The 16494-nt window shown below is 59.1% G+C and overlaps 1 protein-coding gene across 1 annotated transcript; it reads right to left on the bottom strand.

The window, feature by feature from the left end:
• Window positions 1-7674: 7674 nt before the first annotated feature.
• LOC121102834 lies at window positions 7675-16494 on the bottom strand. The gene is made up of 3 exons (XM_040630650.1): window positions 16326-16494; window positions 15524-15865; window positions 7675-7815 (listed from the first exon to the last, which is right to left on the bottom strand). The coding sequence occupies exons 1-3, from the start codon at window positions 16452-16454 to the stop codon at window positions 7675-7677; spliced, it is 612 nt and encodes a 203-aa protein (XP_040486584.1). The 5' UTR covers window positions 16455-16494.

The following is a 16494-nucleotide window of genomic DNA, read 5'->3' as shown; positions in this document are numbered from 1 at the left end:
CCCTCGTAACTCTCCCCAAGCAAGGGACCGTCTTACTTTCTCTGGAAACGTCCATTTTTGTTGTTTCTGCTAACTGGAACTATTAACTAACTGTAGTTACAGTAACAACACTGCTCGTCTTCCTCTGTATTCCCAGAGCATTTCGTGTCTGTCTCCGTTCCTTGTTGCTGAGTGCCAATCTTAAATGACTATTTTTCTACTTAGGCATAAGAAAGCTGGCTGATTTTCACATGTGGTTTATGGAAATGGAATTACTATTTTTTGGTCCCATCATGTATTCCTGTCTCCTTCCTCCAATCATACTGCAAGCTCTTTGAATGGGGAATTGAACCGACAGTTCTCTTCGGATCCTTTTGTTTTAGGCACAATAGTGGCTGCGTAGATGTCTGTCGCGACAGTGGGTGTTAAGTCCATCCCCGGCCAAGCCGAGAGCCCACACTTGGGCAGAAGGAGGCTGGGACTGGCCCAGAAGCCCCTGCTCTGGCTTTGCCTATGTTATCGCCAGTCTCTTGGGAGAGTCCTTGCTGCCCAGATGTGGTGGTGAAGAGAAGGAGGCTAATCATCTCTCTTCTCTCCTCTGTCACCCCCTTTCCTCCTTCCTAACTCGAAACCTAACTTTAAGCAAGTACCCACCCTCCTCCAAGTGCCAGAGGGAGAATCATAACTGGCCTATGGAGTCATAGTGAGCCTGTTTCCTTTCCCAATGAATGACTTAGGCAAGAACAGGGTCATGTGACATAATTCTAGCTACGGAGGTGGAGGAGAAGCCTGGGGTCTTCTGGGAAAGAGTCCCTCCCTTTTAAAAAGATAGAAGAGTGGGCCTTGCCCCTCTCTACAAGTCTGTTCGTGAGGGGAGACCTAGGCAGGTTGTGGCCCTTCTGCACACCTCTTGTAGCTGGGTGCACAGTTCTGGTTTGGGGGTGGGGACTGAGCTCTGGTTGGTGGGGACAAGGCTTGGGGATGGGACGCTGGCTGGAAATGTGGGTGATATGGCATGAACTGCTTTTCTCGTCACAGACCAGGAAGGTTATATGGGCGCCAGGTCCTTCTTGGGCCTCTTCACCCTCACACTCACGTCTGCTGCCCTGGCCTCCTGCTGGCCTTTCTCCTCCAGAGCTCCCTGAGGCGTGGCTCCATCTTTGATTGATCCCCGTAATAAATCTTGGGTAGGAGGGGGCTCTTGAGAAGGGAAGTATTGGTGGAGAAGATGAAGGTCCCCTGAAGCCTCTTCAGCCCAGGGGGCCTAGAGGAGACAGGGAATCATGGGAGAGGAGGAGTTTATCCTGTCTAGAAGATGGGGGCTTTCCTAAGCTGCCTGGGGGTGACCTGTTCCTGCCCTCCACCCATCACTGTTCACATGAGCCAGTCTGATCTGGCATCCTCTGGCCCTTGTGAGCCCAGGAGTAAGGAGAAGGCAGACTTGGAGCTTGGAGATGGCTGCCTCCTGGTCCGGTGCTCTGGGGACCGTGGCTGCCAGGCCCCACTGTTCCCCCCTCCCCACTGCTCTTCCAGGGCTTGGTAGCCTATGGGCAGATGTGAGTAGTGAGGGCAGATGGCAGCCTTGTGGGGCCCTGCCCAGATGTCCCCAGGGCCCTCTCCGTCAATGGCGCATGAGCTTGCCCTGGAGATGAGCCTATTCCAGGCCCAAGAGTCTGGAAGGTGGGAGCCTCTCTCGGTGGCTTCCTGGCTTCCATTCCAAGCAGAACCAGGTTGGCATGGGACTGGCCTAGAAGCATTGTGAGCTTTCTGCTGGAAGATCTCACGGTCAGGAGCCCCCAGGCCTCTTGGACCTCTTTGTTTATGATGGTGGGCAGGGGGAGATGACCAGACAGAGGTGACCCAGGCCCTGAGTGACCAGCAGAAGCTATGATCTGGTCTGAGTTGCTTGACTCTTTTAGGGGATCTACCTGTGATGCCTGAGATGGTGAGGAACAGGAAGCAGGAGCTTGGTATTTGAATTTGGAGGCAATTTGTGGGGTTCTGGAAAGCTGTGGGAGCTGCTTCATGGGGCAGGAGATGAGGGGCAGTGGTCTCAGGCCTAGAGGCTTGGATGCTGCTCAGCTCGGGAGGCAGAGGGGGAGTCAGGGCTGGAGTTCTGTCTGGAAGCTTCTGTGAGAGGATGGAGAGTGTGTGTTGGTAGGGAGGCATGCATACCTGCGCACACTCGTCTGTTGGGGGGGTGTCACAATCATTCACTCACAAGTTCACCCCTGTCCCCTCATGTGTGAGGCTGGAGGGAAGTGGAATCTCAGGGCTCTGTAGGTCTGGGCAGAGGGGACTGGGATGCAGGATGAGGCTTCTGTCCTGCGCTGGCCTAGAGCAGTGGCTGTGGGCCAGGGCAAGTACGTGAGAGGGGGTGGTGTCTTCTATGTGAATGGCCATTAGAGGCAGGTGCAGAGCCCAGGGAGGCCAGTGAAGAGGCTGAAGGAAGTGGCCCCAGGAGTGACAGGGGGGCAGCCAGCAACAGGAAGTGGTCTTCCCAGATGTAAGGGTGGCTCTGGAGGGCTAGGGCTTGGCAGTTCTCATCCCGGAGTTATAGGGAAAGGGGAGAGGCAGAGGGAGGGCGGAGCAGCCTACCGCATCACCCCCCACTCCTCCCCACCTGCTGGGAGGTGGGTTAGCCCACATCCCTGAGCCTGGCTGGGACATCTCAGGGTCTCCAGGTCCCTGAGACCCCATATGCTGCACCTGATGCCCGGGGGGAGCTCTCCCTGGGTGAGTCTGGGGTACATTTCCCAGGATGTCCAGCAGGGGGAGCCCTGCCCCACCAACCCCGTTGCCTAGGGTCTGACCCCTGAGGGCCAGGGCAGCTGAGACAGGGGAGACAAGAGTGCCTCTGCCTAATGAGCGTTGGAGCCTGGCCGGCTCTGGGGAAGGCATCCCTGCTCTCTCTGCCCCTGGCTGGCCTGGCCTGTCTGGCCTGGGCGGCTCCTGGCTTCCCATGGTATTGAACATAAGACTGGGGCCCTTTGGCTCCTAAGCCCCTTCCAGGTGTGAGCCTGGGTCTCCTACTTTTCCAGGTCTAGAGAGAAGGAGGAATGCCTGAGGTGGCGAGGGGTCCCAGGAGCAAAGGCTGGCCTGGGGAAGGGAAGGGAAAACTAATCAGAAGGCCTGGGAGGGGGGCCCAGGCTTGGGGGCTCCCAGTCTGCACACTACCACGAAGGGATCTGTGGGGTGAAGTGGCAACTTCGCTGCTCAGGGCAGCACTCCACCCTCTACTCGCCCGCCCTGCCCTGGGCCTGGCCACATCCGGGCCGTGGCCGCTCAGGGGCTCACCCGATGAGGCTGCCCTAGCATGCGGAGTTCAGGGGCCAGGAACTTTTCTTGCCCAGCTCACCGCCCAAAATATGCCATGGGCCCACTTCAGAAAGTGTCCACTGCTGAACGTGTCTGCTGAGGAGAGGGGCAGAGGCCAGACATTTTGGTGCTACCTCTGTCTGTGCGGTGCAGTATGGCAGCCCCTCGCCCTGTGTGGCTGTTTAAATGAAGATGAAGATGAGATCACATTATATTGAGTCACAGTATGGGGCTGGAGGCTCTGCGCTCGAGGGCGCACATGTGGAACTCATGCGTTATCACGGGCAACTGGGCAGCTCTGGTCTGGCCCCTCAGCATCTAGGGGACCCTGGTGTGTGTGTGGGGGGGGCTTGCTGAGCCAGGAAGCTGGGAGGGAGTAGGTTGCTTTGCTCAGTGTGTGGGGGCAGGTGATCTGGAGGGTGGGATGCTGCCTTGGGGAGCCTGGGGACTGGGGGGTCAGGGAGGGGCTTCGGGGGGAGGGGGACAGTTGTCCAGGGTGGGGCCAGTGCTGGGCAGGGGGGAGGAGGTGCAAGGGTCCCAGGCTGTGGGGCAGGCCGGCCGCACCCAGCCGGACCTGTGTTCCTCGGCTCTGAGCTCCCATATGCCCCTTTCCCACCTGAAGAATAATCGCCATCAGAGGCTGCTGGGGGAGCAGGCGGCAGGCCCCTTCACCTCCCTGAGCCTTAGTCACTTGCCGGTGGAACGGGCCCAGCAGAGGCTCCGGGAGAGGCAGCTAGTGGCCCGGCTGGCGGCTGTGGGAAGCAGCACAGATGCAGATCGGCTTCTAGCCTCCTGGTCCTGCGGGGCTCGGAAATCCTCCAGTCCTACCGCCCTGGTTCTTTAAAATTATTATGTGTGCACAGTCTGCAGCCAAAGGGGGATTTGAAGCAGCTAACCCCTTATTTTACAAATGAGAAAACAAGCTTCAGGAGGTTTAGGGACTTACTCAAGTCACGTCCTCCTTGAAGTTCCCTGATGTTTGGAGCCAAGAAAAGTTTCATAAATGAGGCTTCGGCCTTTCAGCCCCACCTCTCACCCCATCCAGACGTCATCATCCCCTTGAGGGATGTGGGGCCCGGCCAAGGCTGAGAGTGAGGATCCGGGCCAGAGGCTGGGGAGAAGGGGCTGCCAGGGCAGGAGGGCCCAGGCTGGCCACAGGGCCAGGCGTCTGGTGGGGCTGAGGGACGTGGGCTTCCAAGGGGCCACCACGGCCTGCTGAGGCTTCTGGCCGGAGAGTGGGTTCAGATGGAGGGGTTCCTTTGGGGCCCCAAACTGAGATGTCTGGGGCAGCAGCGGGCCTCACTCCCTGGACACTTCTGCTCTCATTTCGACACAGTCTCATCTCGGGAGGACTTTGTCATAGCAGTACTATTCAGAGCAACAAGTTACTGGGCAGCTACTGTAAGGCAGGCATAGGACTGGGTACCTGACCTGCGTTCCCTCCTGTAATCCACGCGACAGTCCTCCCATGAGGTGAACAATAGGCCATTTAGAAATAAGGTAGCTTTGTGTCAGAGAGGTTCAGTGACCTGCCCAAGGTCACACAGCCAGGAAGGGGCTGGCCCTATTAGGTTTCCGGCTAGTTTTTTGAATCCCAGGTGCTGGGAACTTTCCAGCAAACACAGCAGCCTTTCCAGCATGGGGCTCTGGCCGAGAACGTGCTTCCTGGGGTGCTGGGATGTGGGACTCTGGCCTGTCAGGGAGAGTTATAGTCTAAGGGGGGGGGTGCTCCTGGCAGAGCCCAGGCTTTGATGGGGCAACCCAGCTTTGATCTCCTTTTGAAGTCCCGGCCTCTGGAACCAGCAGCTTCAGTGGGGTGAGCTCCAGGAAGGGGGAGATGAAAGGCCAGGAGAAGCCGGGGTGGGAGAGAGAAGGGAGGGTAGGGGGGCGGTGAGGAGCCAGGAGAGAGAACAGATGTGTGAATGAGAACCGGGAAGCCAGCAGCTGGTGGAAGGGAGAGTGAAAGGCTGGTGGGGAAGAGAGACTGGGGGAACAGAAATCAGAAATGCTGTGGGCAGACAGGGACTGGCCAGGCTGGGGCCAGAGAAAGGGAAAAAGTCTGAGTTTGCCTGGGGGCACCAGGGAGGGAGGCATGGGAGAGGGTGGCCTGGGAGGGGGGCGCGGGCTGTGGGGCCCCAGCTTTCAGCCTCTTGTGCCCAGGAATCTGGGCTCTGGGGTGAGCCTGTGCAGTGAAGCCCACCTGTCCCTCATCCGCCATCCCCCCCTTCCTAGCGGAGGCACCTCTGTCTGGCTAGTTGGGCCACCGGCTGATTGTTGGTCGAATGATCTGGAGGCTCCAACAAGTTTCTGGCCAAGGTGTCACTAAAGGCATCAAATGGCCCAAGGGATGGGATGAGAGGGAGGTGAGGTGCTCACCCCTAGACTTCTGGGGTTCATGGCCCAGGCTTGCCATGAGGGGGAGGGTCTGCCCGCTTGGCTGTGCACCTGTTCCTGTCTGACATCCCAGTTCCTCCTACAGGGCTGCCTCAAGCCGGGAAGTGAGAACACGTGGTGGGAAGGGGCCAGGGCTGGGACCTGGGAGCGGGCTACGTCCCCTCCCCCACCAGCAGCCTCCTTCTCCTCCCCAAACCCACAGCAGCTCGGAGGCCCGCCCTGCCCTGTGCTTTCACTCTGCACTCCCACCCACACTGCCTAGGTAACCAGGAACCTGGCCCAGCACCTTTCAGACCCAAACACAGGGCCTCCCTGGGATCCAACAGCACCCCTTAGCTCTGCTGGCAGTGGGAATGTTTGGGGAGGGGGGGTGCTAAGTGAAAGCTGATGAGGGCGGCGGCGGCAGAACGCTTCCCTGTCCTGGGTTCCTGCCAGGAGCGCCCAGGATTCTACCCGCCCAAATTCCCTATACTTGAGAGAGGCCGGGAGGGCTTCCAAATTGGGATTTTTAGGATTAATGCCTTTTTTTCCTGCCCCCTCCCCACCGAAGCCAGTCTCTCTCACTGCAAGCATCACGCCCTCCTCCCGCTGGGCCTCCCCGGGCCCAGACCTCACAAGGAGGCTCCGCAGTAGCTCTTCTGTCCTACCTACAGCGCCCCTTTCTTGGTAAGGGGGACAATGCCAGGTGCTCCAAGGACGGCTGTGCGGGGACCTTGGGGAGGACCCTGCATCCCTCTGGGTCTTCACTCCTGCATACCTGATGTGGGGTTTGGAGGTAGGCGAAATTCTGTCTGTAGAGGTGGCTGGCAGGTTGACAGGGCGTTGCTGAGAAGCAGCAGGGTGAACAACTGTGCGGTGGCTGGGGGGAGCGGAGTCCTGGCCCCCCTGAGCCCCAGGACCCGGTGGAGGAAATGTTTTGCAGGCGCCACCCGTGAGTCCCTCCTGGGTCCTCCCCGCGATGCCAGCCCTCACCAGCCTCCTGGGACTTTTCTCATGCTCAGCACCACCATGTCTCTCCAGACCAGTCCTGACCTTCCCATCCTGTCCCTTTCTCTGCCCTCCCCCACCCTGCTCAAGCGCGGGACCTTGGGCTCAGACTTGCTTAGGTGCCACCGGAGCAGTGAGCCCTAGGACCCGAGTCTCCAGCCCTGTGATTCTAGTGTCTCAGTCTGAGGAGCCCTCAGCTTCCTTTAACCCCTCAGGGAGGTTCACATGTTTGCCGAACCCCCAGTGATCTTACTGTCTCCCTGATCCTCTGCTCTGTGGTCTCCATGCCGCTCCAGGACCCAGCAGAGCGAGCCCTGCTCACCACCCCGGCAGAGCCCAACAGTTCCCCTTCCAGCCCAGGGGCTCAGGGACCCTCCACTCTGCCAGGAGCCCCTGGGCAGAACCTTGCCTTGTCCCTCTTTGAGCCCTGAGCCGTTAGCACAGCGCTTGGCACAGAACAGGTGCTCAATAAAGGTTGGTTGAATCAAGCCATTCAACTGAGCCAAGGAAGGTCAAGAGGAGATGTGAACACGCAGCCTTGACCATGAGGCCCTGTGATTAGAAAATAAAGTGAGCACCCAGGTGCCTGGTGAGGCTAAGAGGCCACCTGCGATGCTGGCAGTGAGGCGGCTGCTGGGAGAGGTGTGTGCCCATGGGAGCCACGGAAGGATAAATGGGGACCACTGGAGCCCTAAAGATTATTGGTTCTAACCTCCTGGCTTCACGGGTGGGGAAACTGAGTCTCCCAGAGGGGAAATGATAAGCTCAAGGTAACACAGTAGATTGGTGGCAGAAATGAGACTACATTCCAGACCTCTGGGTTCCTGGTGCAGGTAACTTCTCCTGCACATGACTGGCCTACCTCCCCTGCACCCCTCCAGCCCTCCATGCATTTGTACTCCTGGGGAGAGTAAGGAGGGGCCAACAGAGCAGGAGGGTGGTGGGCAGAGTGTACCTGTAGTCCGGAGGCAGGGCTGGGTGGGTAGGGGTCATGTGCTAGGGTGGACTCAGCTGGATGGTGGCATATTCCACAACCTCTCCAGGCCCTGGCACGGTGGCCCGTGACTCTGACACAAGTTCCAGGACTGAGGTGTCCAGCTCTGCATAGTGCACATCAGGGTCCTTTAGGCCAGAGCCCTAGAAATGAGGCAGAGGAAGAGGTGGCAGGAGGGGGCAAGGTGGGTAAAGACAGGGACAAAGCGCCTCAGGGCCAGGCGTCGGGATGAGATGGGGAGGTGTGGGAGTGAGGTGGGTGCAAGAGGGAGAAAAGGGAGCCATGGAAAATTGTGAGGTATGGAGGGAGAGAGAGAGAGAACCAGAAAAGCAATCTATCAGTGGCAACAGAGAAGATGGGTTTGGTGAAGGTGTTTACAAAATTGGTCACAAAGCATTTATATGTGCTGCTAAGCTATGTCCCTGTAGATCACTGGGCGGCTTTGGGGTGGGCCCCCCCAACAGATTATTTCGGCCAACCTTCTCCTTTTGCAGACGGCAGAGACAGGCCTGCAGAGGGGAAGTGATGTGCCCGGGGTACCAGGGGAGATGCTGGCAGAGCAGTGGTGGCATAAAATGGAACTTAGAGTCCGAAGACCTGGCTTTGAACTTTAGCTGGGCTTCTTGCTGTGGCTGGTCAGATTTGTTGACCCAACTGAGCCTAGTTTTTCATTTGTAAAAACGGGGGAGACAACACACATGGATTTGCACTCTCATGGGAATCTAGGGCTCCCGCTTCTACCCTGAGCTCTTCATGGCACTGCATTACTTCTGAATCTTCCTTGGATTTGGGAATTATCAGAACAAGAGTCATCTGAGGACATCTGAGGACAGGGGCTGCTGGTCTAGTGAGGACTCACGCTGTGGTTGGGCTGAGCCCCTCTCCCGGCCTCAGTTTCCCATTCAGCAAGGCGAAAGGGTAGCTCGATGACCTCTGACGCCCTGCCAGCTCTTAGCTCTAGAGCTTTCCTCACCAGCTCCTCCTCCTCGGCTGAGTGCCAGTGTTCAAGCAGACGGACAGGTGGTCCTGTCAACAGAGCAGGGGTGGAGGCCCTTCCTGGCCAGGAAAGCAGGAGCCTGGCGGCAAGAAGGAGGGCTCCACACTGTGGGAGGCAGACCCCTGTGACCCAGGCTGGTGCCCACTCTTCTCCTCTGGGCCGAGGTGCCTGCCATGGCAGGGAGGCTGGGTGTCCTGATTTCAGTTCCTTTCAGCAACGCCCATCTCGTGCCCATTGGTGACCAGTCAGGGACACACGGCAGGGCTAAGATTAGAGCAATTAGCTTTTGATGTCCCAGAAGTGAAAATCACACCCTAACGCCCTTCCTTCTGTAGCCCACAGTGCTTCCAGAGCCTGCCTGGGGGCCAGGGGGGAGGTTGAGGGCACAGGAGACCAGAGACAGAAGGGAAAGGCGGCCGAAGAGAAAGGAGGTCTGGCTCCCAAGCCATGATTTGGAGGGCCTAGGAGGGTGGTGGAGGGATGGGAAGCTGGGCTCAAGGCAAGCCGGGCAGTGGGTGAGTAGAAGCTGCTGGGAGGACAAGGCCTCCCGGGGGCAGTGCCGACTTGCCTCATCCCCGAGAGTCCCTGACGCAGGAGGAGCCCCTCCACTGATGGGAGGGGCAGCTGCCACTCTGCGATGGTGTGAACATCGTCCTGCAGAGGCAGGGGATGGACACGTTGATTGTGTCCTCGTTCCATACAACAGTGGTGTCGCAGGGTGAGTGGATGCTGCCTCTTGTCCTTCCCATCATCATGCGGATGCTGAGGGACAGGGGCTTCCGGTGGATGGGAGGCCGGGGATGTTCGCACTGAGGCTGTTGCTGAGAGACCGTCAGTGTCCAGAAGAATTCTCCATGTGGGCCCGTCCCAACTGAGTCCCGTCTGTATGGAGCAGCCTTGGTTCTGTCCCCCACTGAGGCCTGAGAGACTGGGGGTGAGGGCACAAGGTGGTTCGGGACCGTCTAACCCAGGTGGCTGGAGGGGAGTTCTCCAGTTCATTCTGTGGGTTCTGGCGGGGAGGGGTGCCCTGGATGCTTTGCCTTCAGCCTTAATAGAACTGTCTCAAAGACAGAGCAGTGACCTGACCCCTGCCTGGGGTGGGGGAAGCCTTGGCGACAGGGCAGGGAGCCAACGCTTTGCAGGCCAGGCATGGCCCTGACCCTGGGCATGGGCTTCGCTCTGCCTCTGGCCCCCCTTCCCATCCCAGAGGTCCCACACCTCCCAGCCCAAGTTCAGGGAACTGGTAGCGGTCACGCCCTGAGATGGCCCCTGGGAAACTCAACCACCAGCTCCCCGCAAGCTCATTGATGCCCAGGAGTTCCCACACTCCGTTTCGTCTGAAGCGGTACAGGCCGTGGAAACCCACCATTCAGGTCTGCCATGGGGAGCAGTGCCGAGTGGCACCCAGCGGCCGCCTGCTGGATCCACTGTGGCGTTGGCCATGACCACACTTCCCCTGCCATTCCAGCCACTGAGGAGCGCGGCCGGGGACTGGTGTGGGCCCCTTCCCTGGGGCAGGACTTCTCTGACTTGGGCTGGAGGGCTCCCCAGCGGCCTGGCTGAAGCCCTCACAGCCGTGCTGCAGTCTGAGATTCTCTCCACACGCTCCTCCTTCCTCCCCCTCCCCTTTCTCAGGGCCAAATCTGTGTCTTCTCCTGTCCCCTCCCCGTTATCCTTCATAGGCCTTCCCACCCAGCGAAGCTCTTGGACATCAAGTCTTGTCTTCTCGTCTCTTGTGGGAGGGCTTGAGCCCACACGAGTGAAACCAGGAATGGTCTGAGAAAGCAGGAATGTGGGCCTGGTGGCAAGGAGGACCCACGCCGAGGGGAAGGTGGGACGCAGAGTCCTGGCAGCCTGGTGGTAATGCTGTCCCCAGTGGAAGTCTGGGAGGGCATCCTGGCGGAGGGGGTGCTCTGTCAGCTACTGTGGTTCAGGCATGTGAGACGTGCTGGAAACAGCATCGAGAAGCCGCAGAGTTGGTGGGTTGTTATTTAGTGATATGGGCACTTGTAGAGGGATAATGAGAAACCGAGGGCCACTGACAGTTAGAGGCTCACTGTGAGAGCCAGAGGAGGCTCGTAGGGAGTTATCGAGAGCCCCTGCGTGAGGGGTGGACGCGGCAGAGGAACAGATCCAGGATTGGAGAAGAAGCCTCACGGAGCTCCAGAGACGCTCAGCCAAGCCGGGTTTGCTGTGCTGAGGTCGGGCCTCTGGCTGGGAAAATCTGGAACTCCGGAACTGAGGTGAGGGTACGTGGTGTGTCCCTCCGAGTATGCAGGTGGCCCACCTGTCCCAGTAAGAGTGAACACTGTTCGGCACTGGGAGACACTGAGGCAGCAGGTGCCTTCCTCAGGAGCTGCCCCACCTCTGTTCCTGGTGGCCCGGCTGATGAGGGAAAATAAAGCCCAGCATGAGCCGCCGGGGACAGCGGGGACAGCGGGGACAGTGGGGACAGCAGGGACAGCCGGCCTGATGAAGGAGGAGAGTCTCCACCCAAGGAGAAGGTAGTGGCAGGAATCACCTAGCACGTCCCAGCAGAAGCCAGGCTAGCCCTCCTGCGTTGGATTTTGAGAGTCTTTGACCAAAGGGGCCAGAACAAAGATAGGATAAGCAAGAATGCATTCACTTGGGGGCACTTTCTCAGGTCGTGGGAGTCAACACTCTGGCAAGGGCCCCAGAAAATGGGACAGGTTCATTGCTAGGGGGCGTGGCATTTCCCGTTGCAAGTGCAGAATTGGGATTGTTGTGCTAACACCACATTGGACCATTGATCTGTGGGACAAGAGCCAGGTGGAAACTTCTGGAACTGCCCCCACCGGCCAAAAGAGCCAGTCAAAAGGGATATCATATGAAGGTTGGGGAGAGACTAATGCCATCATTACAGCCCGAAAGGATGCAGGGGTGGTGGTCCCGGTCTTAGTTCCATTTATCTCATCGGTCTGTCTTACAGAAACCGGATGGAGCCCAGAGAATAACAGTTGACTACCTTAGACTTAATCAAACGGCAGCCCGTCTCAATGCCAGCAGATGTGCTAGCTCGGTGGCAGGACCTGGAAAGGCCCCTCTAGGGTGCTGTGTCCCCAGCAGGAAAATATATAGGTCCAGGGACCCAGGGGAAGACAGGAGTGCCCCCCGACCATCAGTGCCAGTGATTCAAGGAGAATTTGTATTTCCCATCCTCACGGCAGTGGGCTCCGCAGGGCAGAGGGCCCAGTGAGCGGTTAGCTCAGGCTGCTGCCGGGCCAGTGGGCTTCTTGTGTTCAGCCAGCCCAGAAGGAGCCCTTCTTCGTGGAGCTGCTCTGATGGGCAGGAGTGGGTGGGGCTGTTGCCACACAGCGGGGAGGGGAGGAGGGATGTGTGTAGAGCACAGGTGACCACTGGCGCGTCTTCTCCTTTAGTGGCGAACGGCACGTGCAGTAGCCCTGGCTGAGGAGGGTATGACGGTCTGGGGCTCAGACCCCCTCGGGAATGAAGATTTGGGTCGTAGCCCTGGGTAAGCCGCCAAGACCTGCTGAGGTGGCAGCTGAGCGAGGGGACGCTAGAGGGGGTGAGGATAGGAGAGAGGAGTACCAGTTGTGGCCCTGGGGCAACAGGGGTTACATCCCTGAGGAAGAGGGGCCCGCGAAGCAGGGAGCAGACCCCCGCGGTGCTGGGGTGGACCGTCCAGTCCGAGGACATGCGCGCTTCGGGTCCGTGGGGGCAGCAGGGCTGACTGTGGCGCGAGCTGAATCCACACCGCGTTTGTGCTGAGATCACAGACCCCCCAGGCCGCTCCCTCCAAGGACAGAGCATTCGGGGGAGCCCGCGCAGGACCCTTGCTATGGGGTGCAGGAATCCTCTCACAGCAGCTGCGGCTCCAGGACTCTCTGGGGCCTGCCCCAGACTTCCCTAGAATGCACTGCAGCCTGAGACCCTTCCCACCCAACCTCCCTTCCTTCCCCTCTCCCTTCCCAGGTGTCAGAGCTGCAGCAGGGGCTGAAGGCTCTCCCTGCCCGCTGCCTCCTTGCTCACTCACAGCCGCCCCCCCAGTGGCTCTGCACAGACAGTCCCAGCTTGGTGGCTCCTTCTTGAGAGACCTGAACCGACACAATGGTTGCAGGGCTCCATTCCCCCGGAGGTTATTGGGGGCTGTCCTCTGCTCCCGCGCTGGCCTTTGTCCTCACAAGACTGAGATGCAGGCCCCTCTCCTTGAATGTCTGGCTGTGTCTCCTCCTCCTGGCTCTTCTGCATATCTGCTTTGCAGCCTCTGGAAGTCCTTCCTGAGTTCTAGCCTAGAGTCACCAAGCTCTGCCGATGGTACCTGCCTCCTGCGTGCAGTCCTAGCCCAGAAACCTTGGTAGAAATCGAGGGCTGTGCGCCAGGCTTGGGCAGCGCCCTTGGGTGTGTGCACAGCATGGTGACGGGGCCGCCTAGGCGGGGGCCACCGACCTTGGGTGAGGCTCTAGTTCTAGGCACCCAGACCCCGGCAGCCCTCCCACTCCCGTCCCGAGCCCTGCCTCCGTGAACAGTGCATGCTCTCGGCCTGGCTCCCTCTCACCACTTGTTGGAAAGGAGAATTGATGACAACATCAATAATGTGAGCTGTATACAAGCTGCACTGCCAACAGCCCCGAGTGCTGGGGATAAATCCTCTCCCGGCCCAGTAATGGCTCTGCAAGCCAGAAGGAATTACACTTCTTTTGGCGAGAACACCAGTGTCTCCCCAGGACGCCAGAGTTGACCTCCCTACGCCACCCTACGGGCCAGTCTCATGTGCACCCATCCACCTTAGTGCCCTCATCACGTGGCCTCTGGGTTCAGGACATAGGGTGTACCCAGCATCTGGCCCCGCCTGCCCATGGCTGGTGGATAGAAGCTGGCTCACTCTGTTCTTTGTCCCAAGTGTCTTATTGTGTTTCTTGAATGCAGAAGCTCAGCCGGGGTTTCCCTGCATCCAGTATGAGCAGAGGCCAGGGAGGGAGGGCTGTTAGGGAGATGGGGTCAGCGGCACGTGCTGCGGTCAGAGGCTTGTATGAGAGAGAAGGTTGCGGAGGGCAGTGTGTATTGGGGGTGCGGGGCCGAGGTGGGCTGTCTTGGGGCCAGGGGCTTGTATGAGAGAGGACGTGTGTGTGTGTGTGTGTGTGTGTGAGAGAGAGAGAGAGAGAGAGAGAGAGAGAGAGAGAGTGTGCATTGTGGGGGGCCGAGGTGGCAGGACTGTCCCTGAGCCTGGCCCCTCCCGTGCCCCCAGGGAGGGCTGTGCATGCCAGGCTGAGAGGGCAGCAGTCGGAGAGCGGGACTGAGAAGTCGTTAGTGGGGATTGGGGCCAGCTGCAGCTGTCCCCTTACATCACGGCGATTTTTATGCTGAGCCTGGGCCCCCTCTTCAGGGGATCACATTGGAGTCTTCCATGACTTTCTAAATCACTAACTTCCATCACTTACCTCTCCCCCTGTGCCTCAGCATCCCCCCACCCCCAACATCTCTGCTTACTCCCCTCCCTCCCCCCTTCCCAGGGCTCTGGCAAGTTTATGCACTCTTGGCTAGGGGCTGAGCTGAGATATGAGGCTGATTCGGAGAATCCTGAATGGGGCATGGTACTTTCTGGAACTCTCAGTGTCTCTGCACTCCCTCCTACCTCAACCACATTCAGGCCTGGAAATAGTGTTCTTTCTCAGTGTCCTCAGGAAGGGGTGGGTGAACTGAATCTCTGTGCTTACTGTGTGGCCCAAAGTGACACCCAGTTCCCAACTCAGGACACCAAACCCAAGCCCACAGGGCTGCGTCGTGTGCTCTTTGGGCCCCTGGAGCTGAGGGACAGCCAGGCAGCGGAGCTGGGCATTCTGCTGCGGACAGGAAGCCTGAGGCCAGAGATGGTTTTGCATTAGCTGCGGGCCACCCCAAGGCTCTGCCAGCTCCTCAGGCTCCTCTGTCTTTAGATAAGCTCCCCACAGGTGTGCTTGTCATCATGGCTGCTGTGTGGTTAGGGCCCAGACTTGGGAGCCAGAGGACCAGGGGTTGGAGTAACGCTTTTCCCAGTGCTCGCTGGGTGATCTTGGACAAACCTTGATTCCACTGAGCCCCAGTTTCCTCCTCTAGAAAATGGGGGCAGTAACAGCCCTTACGACATAGGTTGGTGTTAGGGCTGAGCAGAATAGTGTTTGAAACCTCTCCACAGAATGCCTGGCACACAGCAAATGCTCGCACGGCCATTGTGGTTTTTTGTGTTGGAACGGGCAGGGCCGCGCAGTGCAGCCTGGGACACGGGTGGGTGTGCACCCCCACATGGGAAGGGGAGGTCTAGCTGCTGTCTAAGGAGTGCACCTTGTGTCCACAGTGAGTTCTAGCTCACGTCCAAGTCCCTAGGTTGGGAGAGGAACAATAAATGCCTGGTGGTCTTTTCCCCTGCATAGAATCTCAAGGTAGGGGCGAGGTTGGTCCTCTGGGCTTGGCTCCCTGGGAATACTACACCCCCCTCCCCAGGGGCAGGATTTGGCATCTCAAGATGGACTCACTTTGGCACTTCCAGCCAAGAGGAAGGATGGCTGTGTTGTGTGAAGACAAAGGCCTGGCTCTCCCACCAATGCCAGGAAAGACTGTGTTATCTTTGAGCCCAGGTGGTCTGGCCTGGGTCTCTGGGCTGGCACCGTATGGACACCACCCCAGCCCCCATGTCTGCCGAAAGGCAGAAGCTGCGGGCAGAGGCGGCAGCCATTCAAGTGGACGCTGGCCCTCTGAGCGGCTGGGAGTGGGGCCAGGAGGAGGGGCTGCTGCGGCTTTTGGGTGGTCATTGGCAGGACTGAGGACTGGGGGCAGGACAGAGCTGGAAGGCAGGGCTTGGGGGAGAGAGAGCGGGGCATCAAGTTGGGGAACCACACCCTCCCGCCCTGGTCTGTCAGCGTCCAAGCCCCCCTTTGCCCAGGGCACCTGCTGTGTGTGACCACGAAGGGCCACTCCTGCCCTCCCCGGTGCGTCGATCTGCGCCCTCCCTGCCCTGTCTCCTGGGCTTCCTGTGTCCTCTTTCTCTCCAAGCAGTGGGACGCGTGGCCAGGCTGGGTGGAGCTGAGTTGGAGGCACCTTCCCGGAGGTTGGGGGGTCCTTACCAGGAGGCGGTAGGAGGGGGAGGTGCCCAGATCACAGTAGGGCGTCTGCAGGGGCAGCTGCTCTGGTCCCTCCTGCTCCTGCTGCAGCTGCGGCTTCCCCGGCTTCAGGTGGAGAATCTGAAAGAGGAGGAGGCCAGCGGCTACACACACTGTTCCCCGTGCCATGCTCCAGGCAGCCCTCTTGGACACCCCTGTCTGGTTCCCACGCACCCTCGTCCTGGCATTCACTGCACTGGTGACCGTCTGGGAGGCACAAAGGATCAGCACAGGGTCGGGCATCTGCTAGGTGCTTGATGATTTGCTTTTAATGAATGAACGCACCGAGAGACTGAGAGGTGGAGGAAGAGCTGTGGGCCCTGGATGGGGCAGAAGGGTCCTCGTGTGTCATTTTGCAGTGTGGGGGAGGGGGAAAGCCTAGGCCACGGCCTCTCGCCCAGGTCTGGCCTTTTGGGAACTATGTGCGGAGTCTGTTCAGGGACCCGTGTATGGGGGAGGGCTCTGCCGTCGGGTTGGGTCCCTCTCTGGGGCCGTCTCCCATTTTTCCTCCCCAACCCCTCTTCCCAGGGACTCAGCCCACCTGGATGTCCTCAGGTGCAAGGTGGCTCTGGCTGTAGGGAGGAGGCTCCAGCTTCTGGGCCGAGGGCAGGGCAGTCCTGGGAGAACAGAAGAGGCTCTCACACGGGGGGTTCTGTTCCAGGCAGGCCATCTGCCAGTTACGGGTCCCTGAGCCCCACTCACAGGGTGGC

Source organism: Ursus maritimus, unplaced genomic scaffold (genome assembly GCF_017311325.1).
Source record: "Ursus maritimus isolate PB19 unplaced genomic scaffold, ASM1731132v1 scaffold_16, whole genome shotgun sequence".
Lineage (NCBI taxonomy): Eukaryota > Metazoa > Chordata > Mammalia > Carnivora > Ursidae > Ursus > Ursus maritimus.
The sequence above is the reverse complement of the archived record's forward strand: the minus strand, read 5'-3'. Positions and strand labels throughout refer to the sequence as shown.

Bases quoted from the DNA above. Each gene is read 5' to 3' on its own strand.
- LOC121102834 (XM_040630650.1), bottom strand. From the start codon at position 16,454: ATGGCCTGCCTGGAACAGAACCCCCCGTGTGAGAGCCTCTTCTGTTCT. The intron at 15,866-16,325 runs GTGGGCTGAGTC...CTCCTCTTTCAG, and splicing joins TTGCACCTGAGGACATCCAG to ATTCTCCACCTGAAGCCGGG. The intron at 7,816-15,523 runs GTGTGGTTCCCC...CCTCATTTCTAG, and splicing joins TGACAGACCAGGGCGGGAGG to GGCTCTGGCCTAAAGGACCC.